Source organism: Pygocentrus nattereri, chromosome 16, assembly GCF_015220715.1.
Source record: "Pygocentrus nattereri isolate fPygNat1 chromosome 16, fPygNat1.pri, whole genome shotgun sequence".
Lineage (NCBI taxonomy): Eukaryota > Metazoa > Chordata > Actinopteri > Characiformes > Serrasalmidae > Pygocentrus > Pygocentrus nattereri.
Window position 1 is genome coordinate 31,067,210 of NC_051226.1, and position 26,153 is coordinate 31,093,362.

The 26,153-nt window shown below is 37.9% G+C and overlaps 1 protein-coding gene across 1 annotated transcript in view; it reads right to left on the reverse strand.

The window, feature by feature from the left end:
- Nucleotides 1-1,007: 1,007 nt before the first annotated feature.
- The window catches only part of slc22a5 (solute carrier family 22 member 5), a 35,937-nt gene continuing 10,791 nt past the window's right edge, over nt 1,008-26,153 (reverse strand). The window contains exons 3-20 of the mRNA XM_017687560.2: nt 25,915-26,069; nt 25,647-25,818; nt 23,466-23,592; nt 23,229-23,329; nt 21,508-21,722; nt 19,638-19,820; nt 19,219-19,354; nt 9,940-9,986; nt 9,366-9,838; nt 8,165-8,268; nt 7,247-7,401; nt 5,437-5,608; nt 4,406-4,532; nt 4,175-4,272; nt 2,549-2,763; nt 1,892-2,074; nt 1,396-1,531; nt 1,008-1,301 (exon numbers count right to left, since the gene is read on the reverse strand). Of these exons, the coding sequence (XP_017543049.2) occupies nt 1,229-1,301; nt 1,396-1,531; nt 1,892-2,074; nt 2,549-2,763; nt 4,175-4,272; nt 4,406-4,532; nt 5,437-5,608; nt 7,247-7,401; nt 8,165-8,268; nt 9,366-9,838; nt 9,940-9,986; nt 19,219-19,354; nt 19,638-19,820; nt 21,508-21,722; nt 23,229-23,329; nt 23,466-23,592; nt 25,647-25,818; nt 25,915-26,069 (2,872 nt within the window). The 3' untranslated portion in view covers nt 1,008-1,228. The remainder of the gene's footprint in view (nt 1,302-1,395; nt 1,532-1,891; nt 2,075-2,548; nt 2,764-4,174; nt 4,273-4,405; nt 4,533-5,436; nt 5,609-7,246; nt 7,402-8,164; nt 8,269-9,365; nt 9,839-9,939; nt 9,987-19,218; nt 19,355-19,637; nt 19,821-21,507; nt 21,723-23,228; nt 23,330-23,465; nt 23,593-25,646; nt 25,819-25,914; nt 26,070-26,153) is intronic.

The window sequence follows — 26,153 nt, forward strand, 5'->3', positions numbered from 1 at the left end:
ATTGCCAAACATTTGAAGTGTGATCACCGAAGAAGCGTGAAGTTGCCAAGATTGCCGTATTTCAGAGCTGCAACGTTACTGGAGTATCAAAAAGCACAAGGTGCGTGGTACTCAGGGACATGGCCAAGGTAAGGAAGGCTGAAAAACGACCAGCTTTGAACAAGAAACATAAGATAAAACGTCAAGACTGATTTTTCTAAGGTTTTATGGACTGAAGAAATGATAGTGAATCTTGATGGGCCAGATGGATGGGTCCGAGGCTGAATCAGTAAAGGGCAGAGAGCTCCACTCTGACTCAGACGCCGGCAAGGTGGAGGTGGGGTACTGGTATGGGCTGGTATCATCAAAGATGAACTTGTGGGACCTTTTCGGGTTGAGGATGGAGTGAAGCTCAACTCCCAGACCTACTGCCAGTTTCTGGAAGACACCTTCTTCAAGCAGTGGTACAGGAAGAAGTCGATATCGTTCAAGAAAAACATGATTTTCATGCAGGACAATGCTCCATCACATGCATCCAAATACTCCACAGCGTGGCTGGCCAGTAAAGATCTAAAAGAAGAAAAAATAATGACATGGCCCCCTTTTCACCTGATCTGAACCCCATAGAGAACCTGTGGTCCCTCATAAAAGGTGAGATCTACAGGGAGGGAAAACAGTACACCTCTCTGAACAGTGTCTGGGAGGCTGTGGTGGCTGCTGCATGCAATGTTAATCATAAACAGATAAAGCACCTGACAGAATCTATGGATGGAAGGCTTTTGAGTATCATCATAAAGAAAGGTGGTTATATTGGTCACTGATTTGTTTTTGGTTTTGTTTTTGAATGGAAGAAATGTTTATTTCTAAATGTTGTGTTATATTGGTTTACCTGGTGAAAATAAGTGAGATGGGTATATATTTGGTTTTTATTAAGTTGCCTAATAATTCTGCACAGTAATAGTTACCTGCACAAACAGATATCCTCGTAAGATAGCCAAATCTAAAAAAAAACCCACTCCAACTTCCAATAATATTAAGCTTTGATATTTGAGTCTTTGGGGTTGATTGAGAGCATAGTTGTTGTTCAATAATAAACAGAATCCTCTCAAATACAACTTGCCTAATAATTCTGCACACACTGTAGTGTATGTTTACTCTGCTGTCCTTATTTTGCATTTCACAAATCTACAAAATCTGTATAATTTTACACCAATCCTCAACTTTGCAGATTTTCTACAACATGATGTCCTCAGAGTTTCTGTTCTTTTAGAACATCCTGTTTCCTGTTTTCCTCCAACATACGGTCATCTCCCCTGGGGCAGCTGTAGCAAAACAAAGTCACAATGAGACAGCTCTAATATTTGTTAACTGCAGATCTGAAGTCAGGAAAATGAATGTGTTCTTAGATAAACATACCGTTTGCACTTCTGCATCTGTTCCACAGTCTCAGGCAGCACTTTACCAAATGTCTCGGGCAGAAACATGTTTGCTAAGGATGAGCCAATGGTAAGGCTTCCCATCAGAATATATGGGAGATATTTACTAAAAGTGCCTGTGTTAGAAGAGAAAGCAAGCGTGGTCATTTAAATATTTCTGAGACTGAAGAAGCAAGACAGTCAATAGAATATAAATGTTACTGTATAGCACCACTATAAGGCTAATTGAGGCTGTATTTATAAGTAATGTGGAAAATGCACTTTCCCTTTCCAGTTGAGTGTTTCTACAACTTACCATCATTTCATAATATCATTTTAGCAGAGAAAAACAACAATAAGAAAAGAGGATGAAGGAAAAGCCTAATGAAAACAAAGTTTCATCACCTAGGGTGCTTGGGCCGCTAATAAGCATGCCTCTGAAAGTTAAATTAGTCAAACCTGGTTTCATATCCTCAGTAAATAAATAATCAGCATACCTAAGAATATGATGTAAGGTGCAGTGATGCTTCCAATACGTGCAGCAGAGGAACACATTCCCATTCCCAGGTTTCTAACCACAGTGGGGTAAACCTCTGCCGTGTAAATGTACACCACAGTGAAGGCCATGGTGAAGCCAAACTTGCCAGCCATTTCTAAGGCCAGTGCCAGTGTATGAAGACCTGTAAAAGAGGTTTACAATTGAATTTTACTCTCAGCATTCCTTTCAAGCCTACACTGATTTGTTGATTTTTCTTAAGATGATACTGTTTGCTATTTCACTGAATCTTGTGTAAAGGTAAGGTAAATTAAGATATTCTGCACTGGATAGAGTATAAAGGGTACGGTTCCGAACTGCTAGAGTCAGATTTATTATGAGGCACTAAATACCGACAGTTTAGTGACACTCTGTGCTGATAGGGTTGGCTAATTTAGTGTCTTATCTGCTTAGACCTTCCATGTAAGTTAACACAAGAGTAACTTCTTAATTAACATGTGTTTAACTCCTGAGCTTTTTGTATGGAAACCCTTTCTTGCCAGGTAGGAGAAAACGCTGTCTCCCAACCACATAGTATAGCACTTAGTGCAGCTACCCATCAGTTATTTGTGTAAAATTTTTGCATGAATTTAAATGTAAATAACAGCAGCATTCTTACTTTCAGGGATGAGCTGGATCAAGAGAAGGAATCCTCCACCTATACTGAGGAATGCTGAGAGAAGCAGTCTTCGTGGGCAGCTCTTCAGGAGTAAGGTGGCAACAATATAAGCAGGCACTTCAGTAACAGCTGATAAAAAGCAGTTCAAGAACGGATTGCCAAGGAGATTGGATGTGTTCAAGGACAATCCAAAATATCCAATATTGATGGCCATCCTGACAAGAAAGAATCCATGGTGAGTTTAGCAAACATATGCACCTACACACTTCTTCTTCTTTCGGCTGCTCCCTTTAGGGGTCGCCACAGCGGATCATCTGCCTCCATCTTGCCCTATCCACTGCCTCCTCTACTTTTACACCAACCATCTCCATGTCCACCTTCACTACATCCATAAACCTTCTCTGAGGTCTACCTCTTCTTCTACCCGGCAACTCCATATCCAACATTGTTTGACCAATATATCCCCTATTCCTCCTCAACACATGTCCAAAACATCTCAACCTGGCCTCTCTGGCTTTATCTCCAAACTGCTCCACCTTCACTGTCCCTCTGATCTGCTCATTTCTAATCTTGTCCATCCTTGTCACTCCCAACGAAAATCTCAGCATCTTCATCTCCGCCACCTCCAGCTCAGCCTCCTGTCTTTTAGACAGAGCCAGTCTCCAAACCATACATCATAGCAGGACGCACTACTATCTTGTAAACCTTCCCTTTCACTCTTGCTGCTATCCTTCTGTCACACATCAGCCCTGACACCCGTCTCCACCCACTCCATCCTGCCTGCACCCTCTTCTTCACCTCTTTTCTACACTGTCCATTGCTCTGGATGGTTGACCCAAGATATTTGAAGTCATCCATCTTTACGACCTCTACTCCTTGCATCTTCACCTTTCCACCTGCCTCCCTCTCATTCACACACATGCATTCCATCTTGTCTCAACTGACCTTCATTCCTCTCCTCTACAGTGCAAACCTCCACCTCTCCAGATTCTCTTCCACCTGCTCTCTACTCTCACCACAGATTACAATGTCATCTGCAAACATCATGGTCCATGGAGCCTCATCTGTCAACCTTTCCATCACCATTGCAAACAAGAAAGGGCTCAAAGCTGATCCCTGATATAACCCTACCTTCACCTTGAAACCATTTGTCACTCCAACTGCACACCTCACCACTGTCTCACTATCCTCATACATGTCTTGCACCACCCTAACATACTTTTCAGCTACACCTGACTTCCTCATACAGTACCACAGTTTCTCTCTTGGCACCCTATCATATGCCTTCTCTAGATCCACAAAGACACAATGTAGCTCCTTCTGACCTTCTCTGTACTTCTCTACCAACACTCTCCACGCAAAAACTGCATCTGTGGTACTCTTTCTGGGCATGAAACCAAACTGCTGTTCACTGATCTGAACCTCTCGCCTTAGCCTTGCTTCAACAACTCTTTCCCATACCTTCATGGTGTGGCTCATCAACTTTATACCTCTGTAGTTACTGCAGCTCTGCACATCACCCTTGTTCTTAAAAATGGGGACCAGTACACTGCTATGCACCTACACACTATAGGGGTCCATAATCCAGTTTTAAGAGATAAGGACTCTGAAAAATGTGATACTTACCATAACAGTAAACACATGAAGGTAGTACAACGGATATTACTGGACTTCACAATGTCGATCATGCTGTACTTTTTCATATGCACTGGCACCATGTTAGCCTGAGAGTTAGAGAGAAATAGAAAGAATCTGAACATCTTTCACAGGCCACAAAAAGACTGTGAGATTACATATTTCTGAAGAGCAAGTCTTTGCTATAGCAACAAACAGAGCGGTTGAACAATGGAATCAAACCTCAGACACTTTGAAGATGATGTCAGGAGGTGTGACTTCATTTTTCTTAGCGGCATCTTTCACTATGGCCTCAGCTTCTTCTACTCTCCCCTGAGAGATCAGCCATCGAGGAGACTCTGGAATGAACCTGTAGAGTACCAAGGTTTTGTCACACTACTTTCAATTTCTTGATGCCAGAAGAGCTTTCCAGATAAATTCTGGGAACTGGAAAATACATGTCTGTACTATTGTTGTACATCTTAATTCAATAGAATCATACTTGTATTTAAACTCTGCAAGTATTACAGTATTACTCTTGTCTCGATGAGTGCATTAACATACACTTAATAATCCAATTAGAATCAAATATCTACAGTTATCCGATTATTCCAATGGTCATGTAAACACCATACTCTGAGGAATCTGATTAAGACATCCGATAAAAAGAGCTGGATTTCAGCTCAGTGATCAGATTTCTCAGTGCATGTATACTCTTACTCTGATTTCTATTGGATTTCTCAGTTTACTCATGCATGAGAACAGACAGCGGGGAGATGGCGGCAAAAAACTTTTGGAGCGACACTGAAAGCAACTACATCCTTGACAAGATAAAGGATTTAAATATTTCTCATCTTCTGGATTTTCAGGTAAAGTGTTGTGATGTTGTTTTTATAAAGCCATCGCATGAAGTTCAAGATGCTTGCAATATTATCATTACTTTTTATACTTTTTTGACTCAAAAAATATGTTAAAAGATTTTGGGTCTTTGTACCAGTGATACTAAACACAAAAGATTGGCAAAGACTTATTCACAAAGTTGTGAAGGCAAGACATTATTGGTCAACATCCCTCAGCAGATTAGAACTGATCTCATATAGGTTTAATGCTGTATTATTTAGTATTGGCCTAAATCAGGGCTTTTGACTTTTTTGATAGGTATTATTTTTTGGCAGGAAAGTTACCTACCAAGTATACCAAGTATGAACAGGGCATATTATATATGTTTAATTTATACATATTGCATTTATACTGGAATTTCTCAGTCCACTTACCACCAGAATGGGATGTACACCAGTGTTAGGCCAGATAGGACCCTGAGTAGAGCTCGCCAGTCTCTGATTGCAAAGGCAATCCATGGTAACACCATGTACCCAAAGCAGTAGTGTAGAAAGGCACCCAAGGTGGTGAAAAGAACTCGCAGGGATGTACTAAGCACCTCAGTACCTTTGGAAATAATCACAGGTTAATAAGCTTATGCAGGTATATAATATATAATCAACATATGGTAAAAAAAAATAAAGGGAACACTTAAACAAAACACTCCAAGTAAATCAAACTTCTGTGAAATCAAACTGTCCACTTAGGAAGCAACACTGATTCACAATCAATTTCACATGCTGTTGTGTAAATGGAATAGACAACAGGTGGAAATCATTGGTGATTAGCAAGACACACTCAATAAAGGAGTGGTTCTGCACAGACCACTTCTCAGTACCTATGCTTTCTGGCTGATGTTTTGGTCACATTTGAATGTTGGTGGTGCTTTCACACTCGTGGCAACATGAGACGGACTCTACAACTCACACAAGTGGCTCAGTTGGTGCAGCTCATCCAGGATGGCACATCAATGCGAGTTGTGGCAAGAAGGTTTGCTGTGTTTGTCAGCGTAGTGTCCAGAGGCTGGAGGCGCTACCAGGAGACAGGCCAGTACACCAGGAGATGTGGAGGAGGCTGTAGGAGGGCAACAACCCAGCAGCAGGACCGCTACGTCCGCCTTTGTGCAAGGAGGAACAGGAGCAGCGCTGCCAGAGCCCTGCAAAATGACCTCCAGCAGGCCACAAATGTGCATTTGTCTGCACAAACGGTTAGAAACCAACTCCATGAGGATGGTATGAGGGCCTGACGTCCACAGATGGGGGTTGTGCTCACAGCCCAACACCTTGCAGGACGATTGGCATTTACCAGAGAACACCAGGATTTGCAAATTCGCCACTGGTGCCCTGTGCTCTTCACAGATGAAAGCAGGTTCACACTGAGGACATGTGACAGACGTGACAGAGTCTGGAGATGCCGTGGAGAGCGATCTGCTGCCTGCAACATCCTTCAGCATGACCGGTTTGGCAGTGGGTCAGTAATGGTGTGGGGTGGCATTTCTTTGGAGGGCCGCACAGCCCTCCATGTGCTCACCAGAGGTAGCCTGACTGCCATTAGGTACCGAGATGTGATCCTCAGACCAATTGTGAGACCATATGCTGGTGAGGTTGGCCCTGGGTTCCTCCTAATGCAGGACAATGCTAGACCTCATGTGGCTGAAGTGTGTCAGCAGTTCCTGCAAGATGAAGGCATTGAAGCTATGGACTGGCCCGCCCGTTCCCCAGACCTGAATCTGATTGAGCACATCTGTCACGTTGTAGCACAGACTGTCCAGGAGTTGGCGGATACTTTAGTCCAGGTCTGGGCGATCCCTCAGGAGACCCTCTGCCACCTCATCAGGAGCATGCCCAGGCATTGTAGGGAGGTCATACAGGCATGTGGAGGCCACACACAATACTGAGCCTCATTTTGACTTGTTTTAAGGACATCGCATCAAAGTTGGATCAGCCTGTAGTGTTTTTTTCCACTTTAATTTTGTGTGTGACTCCAAATCCAGGCCTCCATTGGTTAATAAATTTGATTTCCATTGATGAATTTTCTGTGATTTTGTTGTCAGCGCATTCAACTTTGTACAGAACAAAGTATTCAATGAGAATATTTCATTCATTCAGATCTAGGATGTGTTATTTGAGTGTTCCCTTTATTTTTTTGAGCAGTGTATACACACACACAAACATATAGAGAGTGTGACATTGATTTGATGCTTACCAAGAACAAAGGCTGTGATATACAGGGACACCTGGAAGGCACCGACAAAGAAATACAGGATACAGAAAACCAGCCAGGACTGAGAGAACGACTGCACAAAGATGATGAGAGACTCAAAAGCGAGAGATGCGAAAAGGACCTTCTTTCTTCCAAACCTTGAACAAAGAATACTGGATTAATGGTGCTGTTGGAATACATTTTTTACCCATATGTCTGTACCTGTCAATCTGTGAAACTGTGAACATCACATGACCCTTTAGACTAATGGGAAAATTGATAATGACTCACTATGCATGTCCACACATGGGGTAAACAACAACAAATATAAATTTGCATAGACAACCCATCCACTGTATTATCTTCAAGTATATTATTTATATTATAATTTTTAATTAATTGACAAAATATTGTAGTTTCGTGTGGAAGCCTACCATCCAACCAAATATATGCAAATGGTACCAAAACTCAAGAGACCAATTTTAGGAAAATGTGTCAGTCATGTCCTAAAAGAGTGAAAAATACTGTTATGTTATGATGACTTATGTTTTGATTGAATTATATTTTAATATATTATTTCCTCCCATTATACTTGTAGTGGTTATCAAAGTATGCAATTTCTAATAATGAACAAGGCAAATACCTTAACCAGCTTCTTAACTCATTAAATCATTAGTTTCCTTTAAAATATGAGTCTTCCTAACTACATGGTTTACTTCTTTGTCTCAGCAGATGGCGACATTTCAATATTAAAAAGTCTTTGGTGGGATTGGCAACAGACACATTGTGCAGTTTCCATGACTACTAATAATTTGCATTTAAACTGTCAAAGAAACCATTAAACTACAAGTGTTTTCTTTAGTGAGTTCATTAGCATGCAAGTGTGTAAGTAGATGTTACAAGAGACACGAAGTTCAGTACCTGTCAGAGAGCTGGCCTGAGACAAGGGATCCCAACAAGTAGCCCATGTACAACGTTGAGGAGGCAAATGGAACTATCCACTGTTTTTCACACACCAAATCCCACTGCAGACAAAACATACAGTTTATTCACTCCTACTTTGATATCAGATTGTTTATTAAGAATACCTAAAACTATAATAAATTAATGGCAGCTTTTAGTGGTTTCATAAGGTTCTATTATTGACCATATTACTAGTTCTAGTTACATTAGTGCTGTCATTGTTACATTTTCTCTTCAAAATGGTCACTTAACAGAAGCAAAAAAATAATAATAATGATATAAAGGAAGTTCATGTAGATTTTTTTCCATGTCATTTTGAACCATTTCTATAAGTCTGTTCTTCATGAGATTTTTAACACTATATAAAGGGTTGCTGCAGTTTACAAATAATGTGAAAATAGTGTCAAAACAACAAAAAATGGGGATCTTACCTTTAAATGATATCCTATATAAATCCTTGCTCTTGTTTCATAAATTCATAGCTCCATTTTTTTCAGTTTTTTATTGTTTACACCATTTAAAATGTCTTTACAATGTGTAAATGGATGAAGGCACCAATAGAAATGGTTCTAAATTAAATCACATACAATTTTGTTACATTTACTTAAAAACAATGTATAATTATAAATTAAAAACTATAAATTTCAATAATAGGACATTTTGTTATGACAGACAAAATATTCACTTGCATTCAAGCACATACTTGTAAACTCAGTGTTGTTAAAGTCATAAACATACTGTAAATCCCGTGGTGTTTTTTTTTTTTTTTTTTTTTTTTTTTTTTTTTTTAAATAGTTTTTCCAAATGTATGCACATGTGAACAGTACTTTTTGCTGCTGCTCTAACTCTGCAGTTTATTTTGGGGTAAATTTTAGGGTACTCTGTCTATCTGTGTACACTCATATATATTGTTACATTTACCAAATTAACAGTAATTGTGCATTCAAATGTGTGTTCTCTGTTGAGGGTGTGTACTTACTTATTTTCACTTAGAAAATCAACAATTTATTTGGGTGCTCAAGCTTTTTCACATGACAGCATCTCACTTTCTGACACACTACCAAAAAAAAGGACTATTGACAATTATAGGTTTTAGTGTATAAAGGTGTAGGACAAGGTATATAATATGCTAGGTTCAATACTATGGTGAATGACTCACCTCAGAGACAATGGTAGAGTGGTAGATTTCTGTACTGTATTTCCATCCTTCCACACACCGTTCCTTAGTGACATCTGTGAGGTTTACATCACCAAAATTGTTCCCTTCCGCAGCGAAATGTCGAATTGTGTCCAAATTATATCTCCAGCACTTGCTTGGTTCTAGCTTTCCATTCACTGCCTCAACAGGAATGCTGGCCTTGATCCATTCCTCACTCAGATTCCCTTCTGGGACCTGGCAGTAGTGTGAAGGGGAGGCGCCAGCAAACACAATGTAGAAACTATGGAAGCCGGTGGAGATGTAGATAGCGTTCAGAAGCAGGAAGATGATCATGAAGAAAGGGCCTTTTTGGCCCAGAAATGCTGTGTCCTCTTCGTAATCACCCATTGTGGTAAAGATAACACTGAGGCTTGTGCAGAAAGGAAGGCGTTGAGAGTTAGGCCTCCTGTGGCGAATTACACAACCAGGCAGGACTCAAAAGCTCCACCTTTGGGCTTGTAGGTCTTGAGCCTTTTTTCAACCTCCTCAGCTCATGGACTTGAAAGCTGTGGGGCCCTCAACGAGTGTTGTTTACCTTTTTTGAGGTGGCCTCTTTGCAGGGACGAGTTTGATCCACAACTTCTGAACACAGAAAGAGTCACTTATAAAGGCACATTGTTCACATGATAGCAGATTCTTGCTCTACTTGACCCACCTTCAAACGCAAGTTCATGAAAGTCTGCACTTTAACAAGACGACTTCTCAAAGCAGCATTCTTTGTGATACAAAGACCCAAAAGAATTACACGTGCCTGCAATGTGAATGGCTTTAGTGGCATTAAACTCCACAGCACACACTCAAATGGCAGGGGAGCTTACCATTACACCAGGGAGCCGAGATTAGTGATAGTTTGTCTGAGAAGTTAACTGTTTTTACTCTCCAGACTTCAGCTGATGTACAATTGAAAACAAATTCAGAGGCCTTCAGGCCTGATTACTATAGTATTTTGTTCAATTAAGGCACATAAGACAGAAACTTAGCTCTTGCTTATCTGCTAAGAGCGTTTTTTGCTTTGCAATCTGACTCAGTGACTACCTATAGAATCAAATATTACTGAACCACTATGTAAAAGCTACATAAAAATTTACTTATGTTACTTAAATCAAGTTTGCTGCATGACTTACTTGTTTGCCTTGGATTTGCATTGAAGGTGAAAGTGACAAAGGCCTTCACACAGGCTGTATGAGCCTGCATGCAGTGGGACTTGACACTTATAAATGACAGTCCATCCTGATTAATGACCAAATCTTTTGTCAAACATCTCATTCATAAGACAGCTCTAATTAGCATGACTATTGTATTAGAATCAGTGATGAAATTACACTAAGATTACAGCCCTGAATAGCATAAAATCCAATTTGTTTGCAGTTTAAAGGTCCATTTTTCATTGGAAATAAATAATTGAAATACATAACTCATGAAATGGTACAAGTTGAGACAAAAAAGAAATACTTGCCATGTAAATACAGGAGTGCCATGGCTGTGCATGACAAAAGGTAAACTCTAAGTGAGTTATATGGGTCATTCTACTGAATTGTTTTAAAGAAAAACATTTGAGACTTTTAACCAACTTGGCCTAAAACCATGTGATCTGAATGACCCCATAACTTGTGTTGTTTATTAAAACAAATGAATGAACATTCCATTTTGTCAGTACCAAAAACCCATAACACTAGCGAAACTAATATTTTGGTGCTGATGCTTTCGGTAGTGATAATTTAAGCTAATTTTGAGTAGACCTCAAAAATAACATCATATTATTTTTCATTAAAACTCAAAATCTTGTGTTTCAGTAGTGACAGTTCCTAAGGTTAAACATTGATTTTAAGACTTTGGGACACATTTGCTTCAAAGCAATGGAATCTTAACTGCCCACCATGTGGCCATGAGGGACAGGGATGCAGTCTCACTAGTGACATGAAAACACAGGACAGCATTTTCTGAATAACTCTTGAATAAATCTAAATATTTCAAAATTCAAATTGTTACAAAGAAGTAATCTTGAAAAAAAAAACATAAAAAAATATTAAACATTTTCACAAGTTGAAATTTAAGGGTTAGATTTCGAGAGAGCTACCTCCCAAAAGAAAGTATCCTATAAAAGATGAATTTATAAATGTATACATTTAGATTACTACTCTCTCAATGAATGTCTTGAGCACTTAATTGTTGTTTTAAGTAGTGTTTTGACTGGGTGATTCACAATTTTAATTAATTTGGTAGAATCAGATAATATGCACATAAAATATGTCTATTTGATAGTTTGTGACATTGGTTCTCTAGTACTTTAAACATTCATCAGCAAGGCTTGAATTGCATGACTAAGGTTGTTTTATGTGGTAACGCATTTAAATTCTATCAATTCAGGTATCACTAATAAAGGCTTGAGCTAAAGAAGATTAAGCATACATATTTGTTGTTGGAACAAAAGCTTATATCTCTAAAAATAATAACTATACATTTGAGTGTAAGTTAATTCTGTAATTCTGGAACACTTCTTTTATTCTGTTCATCATGAAATTTTAACATATTTTAAAGGCAGCTTTCATTTTCAAACCGCAAAAAACAAACAAAGAAACACAAATGAGTTATATATACAAATATGTTTTTTCCCCAACAAGAACAATATACCTTCATAATTCAGCATGTTTGCATTTTGGTCACATTTGCAGGTGGCCTCAGATGTTTACTGTAAGCTAACTGCCATAAACTTAACCATTGGCTATTTTAACTGTTAACTTATTAACTTTAGAATGTTTGCAGGACACTGAAGATAAAGTTTATGCTTTGAATGTTCATACATATTAGACCTCATATAAACAGTTTACATGTCATTTACAGTATTGCTATTTGTGTAATTGAATTAAGTGACTTTCCCCATTTAGTACAGCTGCTCATATGTATCACAATTGACCATTTATTTTAAAATTAATCAGAAGAAGCCTAATTTAATGTATTCATATAAATCTTAAAACACCAGATGAATCCAAGAAATTTGAAGTCTTTTAACTGTTAAAAATATAATGAAAATTCTGTGAACATTTTTGCTTACCATTACATTAAGCTTACAGCTTAACTAATATTACAGTACTGCTTTTACTAAAGGCATAGAACATAAATAGCTAATAGGGTGAATTCAGACAAAGTAGGACACTTATTTACAATTTTATGCTGAAATCTTATTTTCCCAGTAAGTGCTACATCTGATTGTACTGGAAGTTTGGATAACAGGTCACTGATAATGCCTTTTCAATAGGGAGGCTTCGTTTGCCACTTTTTCTTTAAAACAAAAAATGCTTTATCAATAGCCCATCATGAGAAACTGATAAAATATGTCTGTACTATTTTATAACTCTGCTGCTACTCATTATCATGCCTATTATTCTAAAAATGCAAATATTAACCCCTTAAATGCCCAGGTTTATTACATACTAAGGCTTATAATTTTGAAACTAGAGGGTCTTCAGTATAAACTTGCTGATCTATTCTTAGGTTATAGAAGTGTGTAAAAAACTTTGGGCCCACCGACAGGCCCTGCCATTTAAGGGGTTAACATACAGCAACATCTGGATAAGCCAAGTGATCTTTGTCATTTCTCTATATAACTTGTATACATTGGAACAAAATGTCGTTATTCAGGCTCCATGATGCAACACAACAGCAGCACATTGCACAGGACTACTTAAAGAGCATATAGACAGCAGTGTGAACTCAGTGCAAAATATACAATCAATCAATCAACCTTTATTTTGACTCAGAAGTACATTGAGTGCAACCCTCATTTTCAATGTAGCCGAGCATTTACAAAAACAGGGATTGACATGACAAAGAAATTTTAAATTAAAAGAAAATTTTAAATAACCGTGAATAAAAGATAAAAATAGCTAAAAATAAAACGTGAGGTTAAAATGATAAGATATTAAGATCAAAAGAAGATAAGAGATTAGTAAGATAATAATGCAATAATACAAATGAAAAAATAATGATACAAAACTATTAAAAATAAAATAAGAGAAAATAAATATATAAATAAATAAGTAAAAAAAGAAATAAAGAACTAAGGAGAACTAAAACAAAAAATAAAAGTTAAGAAAAAATAAGATTAAGTAAAACAGGTACAGGATGTCTGAAGGTGGTTTGATATTAAAAGTTTAAAATGACTTAGTGACACCAGTGTTAGTGTTTCCTGTAGTGAATTCCAGCTCACTGGTGCACTGTAACTAAAAGCAGATTTTCCCAGTTCAGTAAAAACTTTTGTGCTATTAGATTTAAAGATCCTTATTAGTCTCACAATGGGGAAATTCTCACAACTTCTGTGTTTAACCCATCCGTGCAGTGAAATACCACATGCACACTAGTGAACTCATACACACTCTAGTGGGCGTGTGAGCACACTTGCCCTGAGTGGTGGGCAACCCTACCCATAGCACCAAGGGAGCAGTTGGCAGTTATATGCCCTGCTCAAAGGCACTTTAGTCACATACTGACAGCTCAGGGGAAGGAACCGGCAACCTTCCAGTCATAGGGCAGGTTTCCTAACCTCCAGTTCTCGACTGCTAAAACACAACAACAAAAAAATTTACGTGAAGGCTTATTTTTTTAATTAATTAATTAATTAATTTATATTTGGCAATCAGCAATAACACTAAACCACCTCCTTGTATCTAAATTCTATTAAGTGTAATATGTGTAATATGAGTAATAATTACTGAAGAATGCAGAGATAGGAAATTTGGAATACAAGTGACACATTTGTTAAATCAAATGACAAATGATGCAAGATTTGCCAGAGGGGTTTCTTTCCCCAGGTACAGGGAATATAGCCTCAAAATTAGGCAAGATGACCCTTTAGAAGACTTTTTTGTGCTATAAAAACAATGTTGGTTCCTGTTAGTTTATTTCCAGTTTATATCACCTTACTACAAACCTTTGTACAAATATGGTTTAATTTTCAGCAAATGGAAATTGTGCTTAAAGGGACTTCTTCCCCCACTCAGAGTGCACTTATTCTTTGCAGGCCTGATAAAAGTAGCCTGCTCTGTTTTTCAGTAAGTAACCCAATACTTGCTCATGATTGCATGCATGTGTTTTGAACAGCTTTAAATATTACCAGGGTGCTTCTATGACATACTAACATTTTACAATAAAACTGTTGTAATTATATTCTTAGGTCTTGATGCATGTATATATTATGTATTACATAATCTCCAATTTGAATGACTTATTGCAGTGCTACAACCAAATATTTTGTTTTTGCCAGAATTATTCTAGAAGATATGCAGCCAAAATTGGAGGCTGATTCTTTATTCTTTTGACAAGGCTATGTTACATTACTGTAACAATCAACACCAGGAGCAAGAGATCCGGGCTTCCAACAAGGGTTGAACAGTGAAGTCCTGGAAGCCTCTGACAAGCACAAATCACTCGGACAACATCAGATAAGGAGATCTGAGAAGGGGACAATGCTTACTGTGTATTGGGTGCTAGGCCAATAAACCATACAGGACACCTGGCCTGCCCCACCACACTCAGCTGCTGCCCCCTGGTGCCTGGAGGGTGCTGAAACTGGACTTAAATCTGAGAACTCATGAGCTCGACCCAAACCTGCATGAGGGTTAAACGTGAAAACTAGCCAGTTACTCCAATCCCTTATTTACATACACCTGTCATTTTAGGCTATAAGGTATAATTAAAGGAGGAGTCGATTCCTTATAACTTACGTATAAATGAGTCAGCAAAGTTTTCATTAGTTTTCAATCCATATTTCAAGTTCTCCTACTTGTCTGTTTCAGAAAAAGAAAGATATTGGTGGACACACTCATTTTTGCCATATACGGTTTTATATACCCATTTGCAAAGGAGATACATTTCCAGATATTTTCAAGATGTATCAAGTTTATATTTCCATATGTTTGATGTGTAAAAATGGATGCTATTCCATGTGCGTGTATTTTAAAAACACATGTTGCATAAATATTTTTAATATGAGCAAATATTTGGGGCATATATTTTTCAAGAGTGTATTTGTACTGAAATTGTATAAAACATTCTACCATATCATTTTCTAGTGTAGCTTTGAAAGGCTGTGCATGTTTTGTCATTGTTCAGTAAAGTTAATTTTTGTCGCTCAATTGATCATCAAATTGTGATGATGATCAGTAAATTTCTAGATTACTAATCTAATCAATAATGACAGCCTAGAAACAAACCCCTTTTCCATGACTGAAGCAATCAATCACTCCAAAGATCAAGGGAAGGGTGGTTCCAGCATACTGAAGCATGATTACTGATGCAACTAAGCATTCGCAGCTGAATGATCAAAGTCATGTTGTATTAGTACCAGGCATGTGTTAATGTATAATGTCACACCAATTCCCTTACAAAAATCCTAAAACCAATTGTATACATTATAGGGTCTTAAATAGCAGCTACCTCTACCTCCAACTGTCAACCTTCATATGCGTCATAAGTATCATGAGGCCTCCTGAGACACTCTCTAAAAACAATTTATGCCTTGTTAATTTGTACTTTCCAAATTTGTTATTTGTTCTTTCATATCCATCATAAAAGTTACAACAACCAACATTAATGACCACATTTACTAACTTAAACTTAGTTATGCCTGTGATTAATTGAAATCTTAAGCAAAGTGGTAAAATTATCAAAACATTAGCATGATAAACTTCAGTGTCTCTTTTCTTTCTGTGGGCTAGTATTTACTGCATATCTCTCCTTTTGGATGACAGCTTGTAGTAGTCTTCATGGAGTGCATGAGTTTGCATGACTGATCTAACAATTCTCAACCAGATTTTTTTTGTTTGTTTTTGGGGCGGGTTCGGAACACTTCTAGTCTCTTTCCAAGACTTTAGGGTGGTGGGTTTACAAAAGTAGCAGGAATAGCCCCTAGGTGCCCCTACTCTTCACTAACAGGGAACAGTTATTCATTTGGGTGATGTTAACAACAGTGTTAGGCCAATCACACAGTGTAATTTGTCAAAATAATGCAGGCCTGCCTCATTATGCACTTAGTGTACTCAACATTAAGGTCATTTTCTTTGAACAGTGCATTTTCTGGAGCTTTCACTTGTGGCTTAGTTCATAAGAGAATGGAAGACGCTACGGGCGGCCTTCACTATACCTCATTTCCTGTTCATCTCACTTTGGTGGTAGGTATGCAGCATATAGTATATTATATAGTATATTAATATGATAAAACCAAGCATGTGTTTCAGACTTTCCACAGTGGTCACTGTCTCTGGGTTGAGTAAAATACTGAAGGACACAGCCAGGAGGAATGAGTTCAAAGCCTGTAAAGTCATTATTACACCACCAAATATGATCTGCTACCATTCTGTGAACCATAGCACAGTTAGAATAACACAGGTTAGCTGAAACAGGTATTGAACAGTAACTATATACTAGACATCCATGTGGAGATTTGGAAATAGTTAAACCAACACACAACAAAAATCTCACTGTATTTGTTTATTTGAATTTATTCACATATACAGCCCAGATAAGTGGGCTTACATCTCATAGATGCCTAAGACATATAAGACAAAGACTGTATACATTACTGTATATACTACTGAAAAGTGTGTTGGCTTATCTGGGACATGTGTAGGCTTAAAGGATACACATGGACTACACTCTGGACTTTTCACACGTATTCACATATACATATACATATGGATATCGCTGTAAGCTGTATGTCGGCATAGTTAATTAAAAAGGACCTGCTGCCTCCCTTCCTCTGCAGTCACATTCTTCATATACCTTGCACCATGTAGCTAAATCCATAATAAAGTGAGATGGCTCCCCATTGAGATGCAATAATTCAAATAAACCCACACTGGCCTTGCTTTATTTAAATAGAAGATATCTCTTTGATCTCTGCTACTAAGACCAGCTGTGACATTTATAAGGTTTAACATTAAAAGGTTGAACATTAAAATTGATATTTCCCAGTTATGATTCTTTAAACATTTCCTAAGACCCTTCACTATTTAGGGTTTATCTGTAGTGTTTTCTTAGCTGTGGTCAATGTCGTGGTTTGTAGCTCTGTTTATTTGTATGTCTTATGTTTTATGTGTTTGTTTTTGAGGCTCACTGCTGTGTGCTCTGTAGTCTGGGGACTAGGCTAGTCCCATAACCCTTTTGATCTGGTGAGATACAGCAACATCCGTGCTATTACTGTCCTGTTGAGTGTCCAGCTGCATCAATAACAAATAAAAGCCCAGCTGTCCAAAGCAAATTACATAAAAGTAACCCTGTGGTTGCCCTAAGACCGAAAAATAAAAGAAAATTTCTGTGCCCCAGGCTGCTGATCTTTAAAAGAATACAGATAATTATCATGGACAGTCATTGGTGAATTTCATTGTAATTAGTAAAAAATAAAACTTAAGTAAAAGGCTGATTAGACTGACAAACCATCGTGATGAGCCAGTTATTTATCTCAGCATTACTGATCTCTTTTAAGAAATGATGGAACTGAACATTCTCCTCAGTAGCAGACATGATCATGACTGTTAAGCTTAGCGTTAGTGTTAGACTCATACAAGTACTGGACTCATGCATGCATTTGGTGGTATTACATACATGTCAGTAAATGAGAATCACTTTATAGTCAAATTTCCAAGATTTTGTTGTTAAGATATGACAGATTGCTTGCTTAGATATAGAGACGGCAGTAGGATAATGGGAGCAGCATTGGACTGAACGGGAGCCCAAAAAATTAATTTTGTAACTTCACTTAAACAAATGAATTTTTCATGAAGCATATTGACAGAAGAACTACAGAAGAACAGCCAGCCACTAACAGTGATGAAGAGTGTGAACAAAACAAAAATTACAGCAGTTTTTCCTAAATGCCTTATAAACACTGTCTGTATAAATGTATTTTTAATGTATTCTGAATACAATACTTTATGCATTATAATAGAATACATTTGTCCAACACTAACACAATGCTTATAATATACATGTTAAGTTATTAATCAATGATATAAGTGCTAATTTTTATTATCAGACTTTTCTGCATAAATAATGAGTTCTATTATAAACCGGCACATATACATTTAACAGTAGGCCATAAAACACAAGGTGCAAGTTTCAGGCTTCAATAATGTATACCTGCATAACAAAGATTACAGAGAAAAATCTGAATTAGTGTAGCATATGTATTGATGTAGATTGTACCTATTATGATAAAAAAACAAACATGCACATAAAATAAAGCATATAAATTTACATAAACAATTTAAAAAGTCATATTCCTTTAATAAACAAACTGTCATCTGCTTATTTTCTTGCCTCTGAATCTCCTAAAGTGAACAAGGGCTCAGAATCTCTCCTCTTTAAGGATTTTAACTGAGGTGCAGACGGTGGAAAGGGTGTCTTGAAATAGGTTATTTTCTTCATGTTTTCTAGAGAAGCAGGAACAATTTATCCTGTTGGTGGAAAAGGAAAAAAACAGGGTTTTGAATCTTCTTTTTACAAAAAAGGATTGATAGCTTTTCATATCATCTGTGAGTAACTTTTAATAAATGTTTCGTTCTTACATGGCATGGAGCTGCATCTATTAGCTATTATTTACTGCAGTCTGCCACAGCTTCCTTTCCATTGGTGGCATGAGTTCTAGCTTTATTCTAAGTTGTCAATATTAAAAACATATTTATCCAGTGTTTGAGAAGTTGCTTTGTATATTTTTGAATATTTTGAATATATTGCTTTGAATATTTTCAATATTGTAAAAAAAAAAAAGCAACAGAATACTTCATAATATCTTTTGGCATCAGTGGCTAAAATAACTTACCTGTCCCTTTTTTGCATTTGTTCTATTGTCTCTGGAAGGGGCTGGTTAAAGCTCTCTGGCAGGAACAGTGTGGTTGTCGATGACAAAAGGCACAGGGTACCCAAAAGTATGTAGGGTAAGTGTTCATGATACACACCTGTGGAGGAAGACAGAAAGGTATATGACTTGGACACTGGATTAAATATTCACTTTAAAAAAGGTTTTAAAGTTCTATAGTTTCAATTATGTACCATTCATTAGCAGAACAAGCATCACTTCACTGTAAGTTCAATTAACTAAAATTGTTAAAGCACCCTGAAACTAACTGTTTCAAAGTTTAAGCACAATTTTTGTACAGGTTTGGATATTTACTGAATGTAAACCATGAAAAGATTTGGGGTAGTTTCTTGCAAAACACTTTTACGATGATGACCACTTACTCAAATGAATAAAGTAGGGGGCAATTGCACTGCCCACACGAGACACCATAGCACATGACCCCACTGCTGTGTTCCTCAGCACTGTTGGGTACAGCTCCCCAGTATAGGTGAACATCAGGGCTGTTCCTATTGCTATCCCAAACTTCCCCATCATTTCAAGAGCCACAGACAAGGAGGGCAGGCCTACGAAAAACACAAAGCTGTCTGTTAAATGTGATATTTGTATGTTCCCAGGGATTTAGGTAATAACTTACTGAAATCTTTAAATCTGCTGATTTAGCAGTAATTCATCCATTCTTGCTCCGCCCACAAGTGTACTTCTTCATAATTATTGCAGAAAGGTTAAGCCAACTTTACAAAACACAAATGAAAAGCTATGACTTTTGGTTTTGTAATAATTTGTCATTTCTACGCTGCCTAGTTTCAAATAGCTACAACAGCTAAGTCCAGTTCAGTAGCGTGGCATTTTAAACTGGAAAGTCAGTGTGATGTACTGACCCTAAACAAATATAACTACCAATTTCTACACACTATATTTTAAGCGCTATATGGCCAAAAGTATGTGGGCACCTGACAGTCACACCAATATGAGTTTGTTGGATATCCAATTCCAAAACCGTGGGAATTAATTTGGAGTTGGTCCTTCCTTTTACCCCAATACACTCTTCTGGGAAGGTTTTCCACAAAATTTTGATGTGTGTCTGTGGAAATGTATGCCCATTCAGTCACAAGAGCATTTATGAGGCCAGATATTAATGTTGAATGAAAAGCCATGGCTGACAGTTTAGCTTACAGTTTCTTTCAAAGTTGTTTAGTGGGATTGGGGTAATCACTTATGGCATTTGGCAGACACTCTTATCCAGAGTGACTTACAGTTTGATCAGTTTTACACAAGTAGGCGAAGGTTGTGTTAGGAGTCTTGCCCAAGGACTCTTATTGGTATAGTGTAGGGTGCTTACCCAGGCGGGGATTGAACTCCAGTCTACAGTGTTGGAAGGCCACTGTAGTTCCTCCACACCTAACTCATCAAATCATGTCTTTATGGATCTCATTCTGTGTACAGGGCATAGTCAAACAAAGGCCCAATCCCAATTCACCTGTTACCTCTCCATTTTGTCAATTCACACCTAGGGGTAGGGTGTCCTGATTTTTGTTGAGATAGAGTGGTAGGGCCAAGTGTTAGGGCTGCATGGCACTCCAAACACCATTTAAAGTGGAATGGGAAAATTTGAACAAGAAACTAGAGAATAGCTGACTTTAGCCTCATATCACTCAAGAATTAGAGGTAGCCGATAATAAGTAATTGTCCCATACCCCCTCTCTGAAGACATATGATGTTCTAAATTTAAGAAAACCAAGCAGTGAGGATGCAGAACTTTGCCCTCCTCTGCTATTACTGCAGACTGGCGGGGTTGCCTACAGAGTAGACTGTTGATGAAGTGATGTTCTTTTTCATTTGAGGGTCCCATTTCATAGGGGAAGATTTCAACCACTACCCTTTGTAACTCCGTTCCAAGGGGCAAGGGGACACTCAAAAACAAGGGGCAGGGGAAAAAAATAAGAAATGGGGTTTGGCCAAAGTAACTTGTGGCAAAGGTGGCCATCCTTAAAGTCATTAAGTTCTTCAGTATGATGCATTCTGTAGAGATTGCATCACTATGTGCTTGATTTAACACACTTGTTAGCAATGAGTATGGCTGAACATCTGAACTCTATAATTAGAAGGAGTGTCTACATACTTGTGGCCATGTAGTGTACTTCTTGGAATTTTTGCCGTCCTATAAAGCCTATCCAACGGTTTCCATAAAAGAATAAATTTGTGGACAGACTGAAGAGGTCAACTGAGTACCATAAATAAGCATTTTCTTACTTGGTGGCACTAGCTGGATGAAATAGAGCACTCCTCCACCTAGCAGCATGCTGGCTGAGCAAGACAGTCTCCTTGGCAAGTAGCGCAAAGACAGCCAACTAGTGACATAGGCAGGTACCTCAATGGCAGCAGAAATGAAACAGTTTACAAATGGATCTCCATGAAGGCGAGATGTGTTTAAAGAAAGGCCGAAGTAGCCCATGCTGAGGGTCAACCTTAACAGAGGAAACACAGCTTTTACCAAAGTTAAAAATATAATAAACTGAAATGTTGCCTAATAGAGATACTCTAAATTGTGGTATCAGTTAAATGACAATAAACATCTGCATGTGCTCTAATATACTCAAACTACTTTAAGTAATAAAGTAAGCTCACTATCTAGCCCTTCATGACTTGACAAAGGACAATTTTTCAAAATGTCTGCATACTTGATTTGCTACAATGCAATTAAAGTAACTCAGGGTTTTATGTGAAATGCTCCATTCTAGAGAAGCATCAGAATTCTTCACAACGGTGGTAATAGGAACCAGATGTCTGAAGAGTATAATTCCTCTGAAAGCAACCTCACAGAAAGTAATTACATGCAACCATTATGAATACACTGCCTGCTGTCTGACACATTATTTCACTCCAGTTTTGAGAAAAGTAGATACTTCTTGTTTCTACACTCTTTCTCCATTTTATCAGCTCAACTTACCATATAGGTGCATTTGGAAGTTCAAATAGACTGATGTCTGTCTGTTTCTCTGCATACTTTATTAGCCCCCTTTGATGGGCAGGACCCCTACAGGACCACCACAGATGGTGAATCATTCTTGGCACTGCAGTGACACTGACATAGTAGTGGTGTGTTAGTGTGTTACGATGTCTGAGTGGATCAGACACAGCAGCACTACTGGAGTTTTTAAGCACTTCACTGTTACTGCTGGACTGAGAATAATCCACCAACCAAAAAATACAGCATATTTTTTTTTAGAAACTCCAGTAGCACTGCTGTGTCTGATCCACTTGTATCAGCACAATGCACACTAACACACGACCACTATGTCAATGTCACTGCAGTGCAGAGAATGATCCACTACCCAAATAATACCTGCTCTGTGGTGGTCCTGACTACTAAAGAACAGGGTGACTAATAAAGTATGCAGAGAAACAGATGGACTACAGTCTGTGGTTGTATAACTACAAAATGCACTTGCAGGGTGAATGGACCTGATGATACAAGGTAGGTGTACTTAGTGAAGCGGCTGGTCGGTGTAGATTGTATGGCAAATTAGTCGTCAAAGAAAACTTGCAACAAACGAATTTCAATAACAACATTATATATACGCAGAGGTGGAAAATCCAGGTCCAGAAAGCTTCTCTAGTTAGATCAAACCACCAGCAGAGATGTCCGGGCAGTTGGAACAAAATCCTGGGAAGGATTTTTACTTTCTGGACCTGAATTTCCCACCTCTGCATATACGTAAAAACTTGTGTAGTCAGTTGTCGTTTTGGATAGTAAATAAAATGGCCAAACTCCTGGTGTTTACCTGGTGATTACCACCACTCCAAGTCTGGCAATCCAAGTCTAAATTGATATATTGCAGCATGTCACATTCTGAATGACTTTTTTTACATATCAGTGATTTAATTCTAGACATTTAGAAAAGAAAACAGTGGAATTCCTTAAAGTGTGTAAGCTTAGAATGGTCCAGTATTGGTACACTTGAGGTGCTCACCACACTAGAAACAATATCAAAGTGGTTCGCCGAATGTTGCTGGTCCTCATAAGATCCAAAACATTGTTTGATTCTTTTGGTTTAATGTTTCTCTCCTCTTCCTGTAAAACAAAACGTAGTTTCAGCTCCAAACTTTTTAGAGTGTTGCTCATAAATTTATTTTCAGATTTGGATCTATTTTTTTTACATTGCAATCTTTTATGTTCACTCTGTAAGAAGGTCTATGTATTTATTTACCCCAATCTCATTGAAAATGATGTCAGGAGGTGTGACTTTGTTTTTCTTAGCAGCATTTTTCACTATGGCCTCAGCTTCTTCTAATTTCCCCTGAGAGATCAGCCATCGAGGAGACTCTGGAATGAACCTGGAATAACATGCCTTGATTTAAATATGGTTGGGCCCATTATACAAAGCATGGCATGTAGTCAGCATGTAGTCAATAAAAGAAAGGATTAACTTAATTTAGATAACACTTGAACATACGCACAAGATAGATACGTGTGAGTGCATCTAAAATTAACATTCAAATTATAAGGCTGTAGCTAATCATACTGTAGCTAATGTGCATAAGACCACCTTGTTAACTTTGCTATGCTTGTGAGGCTCAGGGTTTAAAACACAGTGAAACAGTGGAAGTGTCAACAGACAGTGCTTTTAATAAGTGTTAAGTCTTATTCCACCAAAACACTCTACAGGGATGTGGAGGACAACACGGAACTGACTAATGTGGGGTACAATATAACATGGAATGTAGAACCTTTTTGTTCATATTCTGATATTCCCATAGCAACAGTGGTCAGAAAGATACAGTACATGACCAAAAGTTTGTGGATAATAACTAGGAGGGGTGAGTTCAGGTGTTTCAGTCACATGTACTGCTAACAGTGTCTAGGAGCAATAACAGCTCAGCCACAAAGCAGTAGACCATGCAAAATGACAGCTGGGCCGCCAAGTGCTGAAGTGTGTATCACAAAAAAATGACCTATCCTCTGTTGCTTCACTTACTATACCTCTAGATATCAGCACAAAAAACGTGCATCAGAAGCTTCAAGAATTGTTTTTTCATGACCAAGTATCTGCATGCAAGCGTCAGCTGGAATGATGTAAAGCACAGGAACGGACCCTGGAGCAATGAATGAGTGTGGGTTTGGCCAATGCCAGAACATTACCTACAGAAATGCATAGTTCCAATGTTATGATTCCAGAGACCGACTTCATAATAATGTCTATAGGTGTGGAATAAGATGTCCAACAGGCTCATACAGGTGTGAAGGTCAGGTGTCTACATACATTTGGCCATATAGTGTATCTGTCAAGATTCACCCTACATGGTGTTTTAGCAGCAGAAAAGTAACCTCACAAAAAAAAAAATACAATAAGAGAATATCTCAGAATATCTCAGAGTCCATATCTCCCCATAGAAATATAAATATTTTGGAAGTTAATAAAAAAAAAAAAAAAAAGATTAAAAAAAAAAAACTACATTGTCATGTAAATAAAAATTTAAAATTTAGTTCTCTCATATTAGATCTTACACTTTGTGGTCCAAAATAAATCTGCCTTGTTTGACACAGCCTCTTTTCACAATTATGTTTTTTATACATTAAGTAGGACTGACTGATTGTTTATATACCAAATTATATACCAAAAGAGCTACAATTCTTATTGTAACCTACGTTACCAATAACATTGTCCAACTAAATATGAACCATACAAACAGAGTTTATGCTGCAAAAGGTATAGAAAAACAACTGATAACATGCTCTTTTCACCTGCTCCACATTTTATGTTCACAGTGTTGTGTTCACAAGGTTGGCAGTGCTTTGTGGAAAGCATAATGATCTAATTGGGCATAACACAGTGACAGCGCTCAAAGAAAACCTGATATGTAAAAAATAATATTAAATAAATAAATAAAATGCAGCTTAAAAAATGTCCTGCAATTTGTTTGGGTGGGCCTTTGATTAATCAGAGCTTGCACAGGCCCACCCAGGTCTACTTGTGGCTATGCCCCTGCTTGTGCTGTTTACATGAAAATAACCACTTCTAAGTTTAAGTTTGGCATGCTACATGCAGCACTCAAACTTTAAGCCAGAAAAGTGAATTAATTTTCATAGACAGGAAACATTTATATTTTCTTCCCCAAATTGTTCAGCCCTTGAATTTAGGTTGGAAACCTGGAGTATAAACCACTTTTTTAGGCTTGTACATCAGATACATACATTAATTACTCTTTTCTGTTTTTGGAAAGAAATTTAGGGTAAGTTTCCTGGACATGGATTAAGCCTAGTATTAGACTACACAGTATTCTGAGATTCTTCAGTGAAAGTAACTGTATTCCAGACCAGGACTATGCTCTGTCCTCATCCAGGACACTTAATCTACAATGTTAGCAGGAGCCAGTCGTCAGTTACTCACCACCAGAGGGGGATGTAGATAAGGCCAGGTACAGACAGTGCAACTAAAAGCATCCTCCAACTTCGTATTAGGAATGCCATCAGTGGCAGCATCATGTAGCCAATGGCAAAGAAAAAACACACTCCCAGTGATGAGTAAAGGACCCTTACACCCCCAGAAAGGATTTCTGTACCTGTTCAAAGTAAAAACACCAAACAACATTGAAGTTGTAGCTAAAAGTATATTGTAAAGAGTGAGTCTGATGGTAAAGATTTTTTCATTTTATTACCTAACACAAATGCTGCCACGTAGTTGGAAATTTGCCCCAGTCCAACAATGAAGAAGAGAACAGAGAATAATTCCCAAGATGGCACAAAGACTTGAATAAAAGTGAAGAATGTTTGGACCATCATGGTTACGAAAAGGACAGGCTTTCTCCCAAACCTTAATACAAAAGAGACATTTCAAACACAGAAAACATAGTTTAGATTAACAATAAAAAACAAACTGTAATTTATATGAAGGATG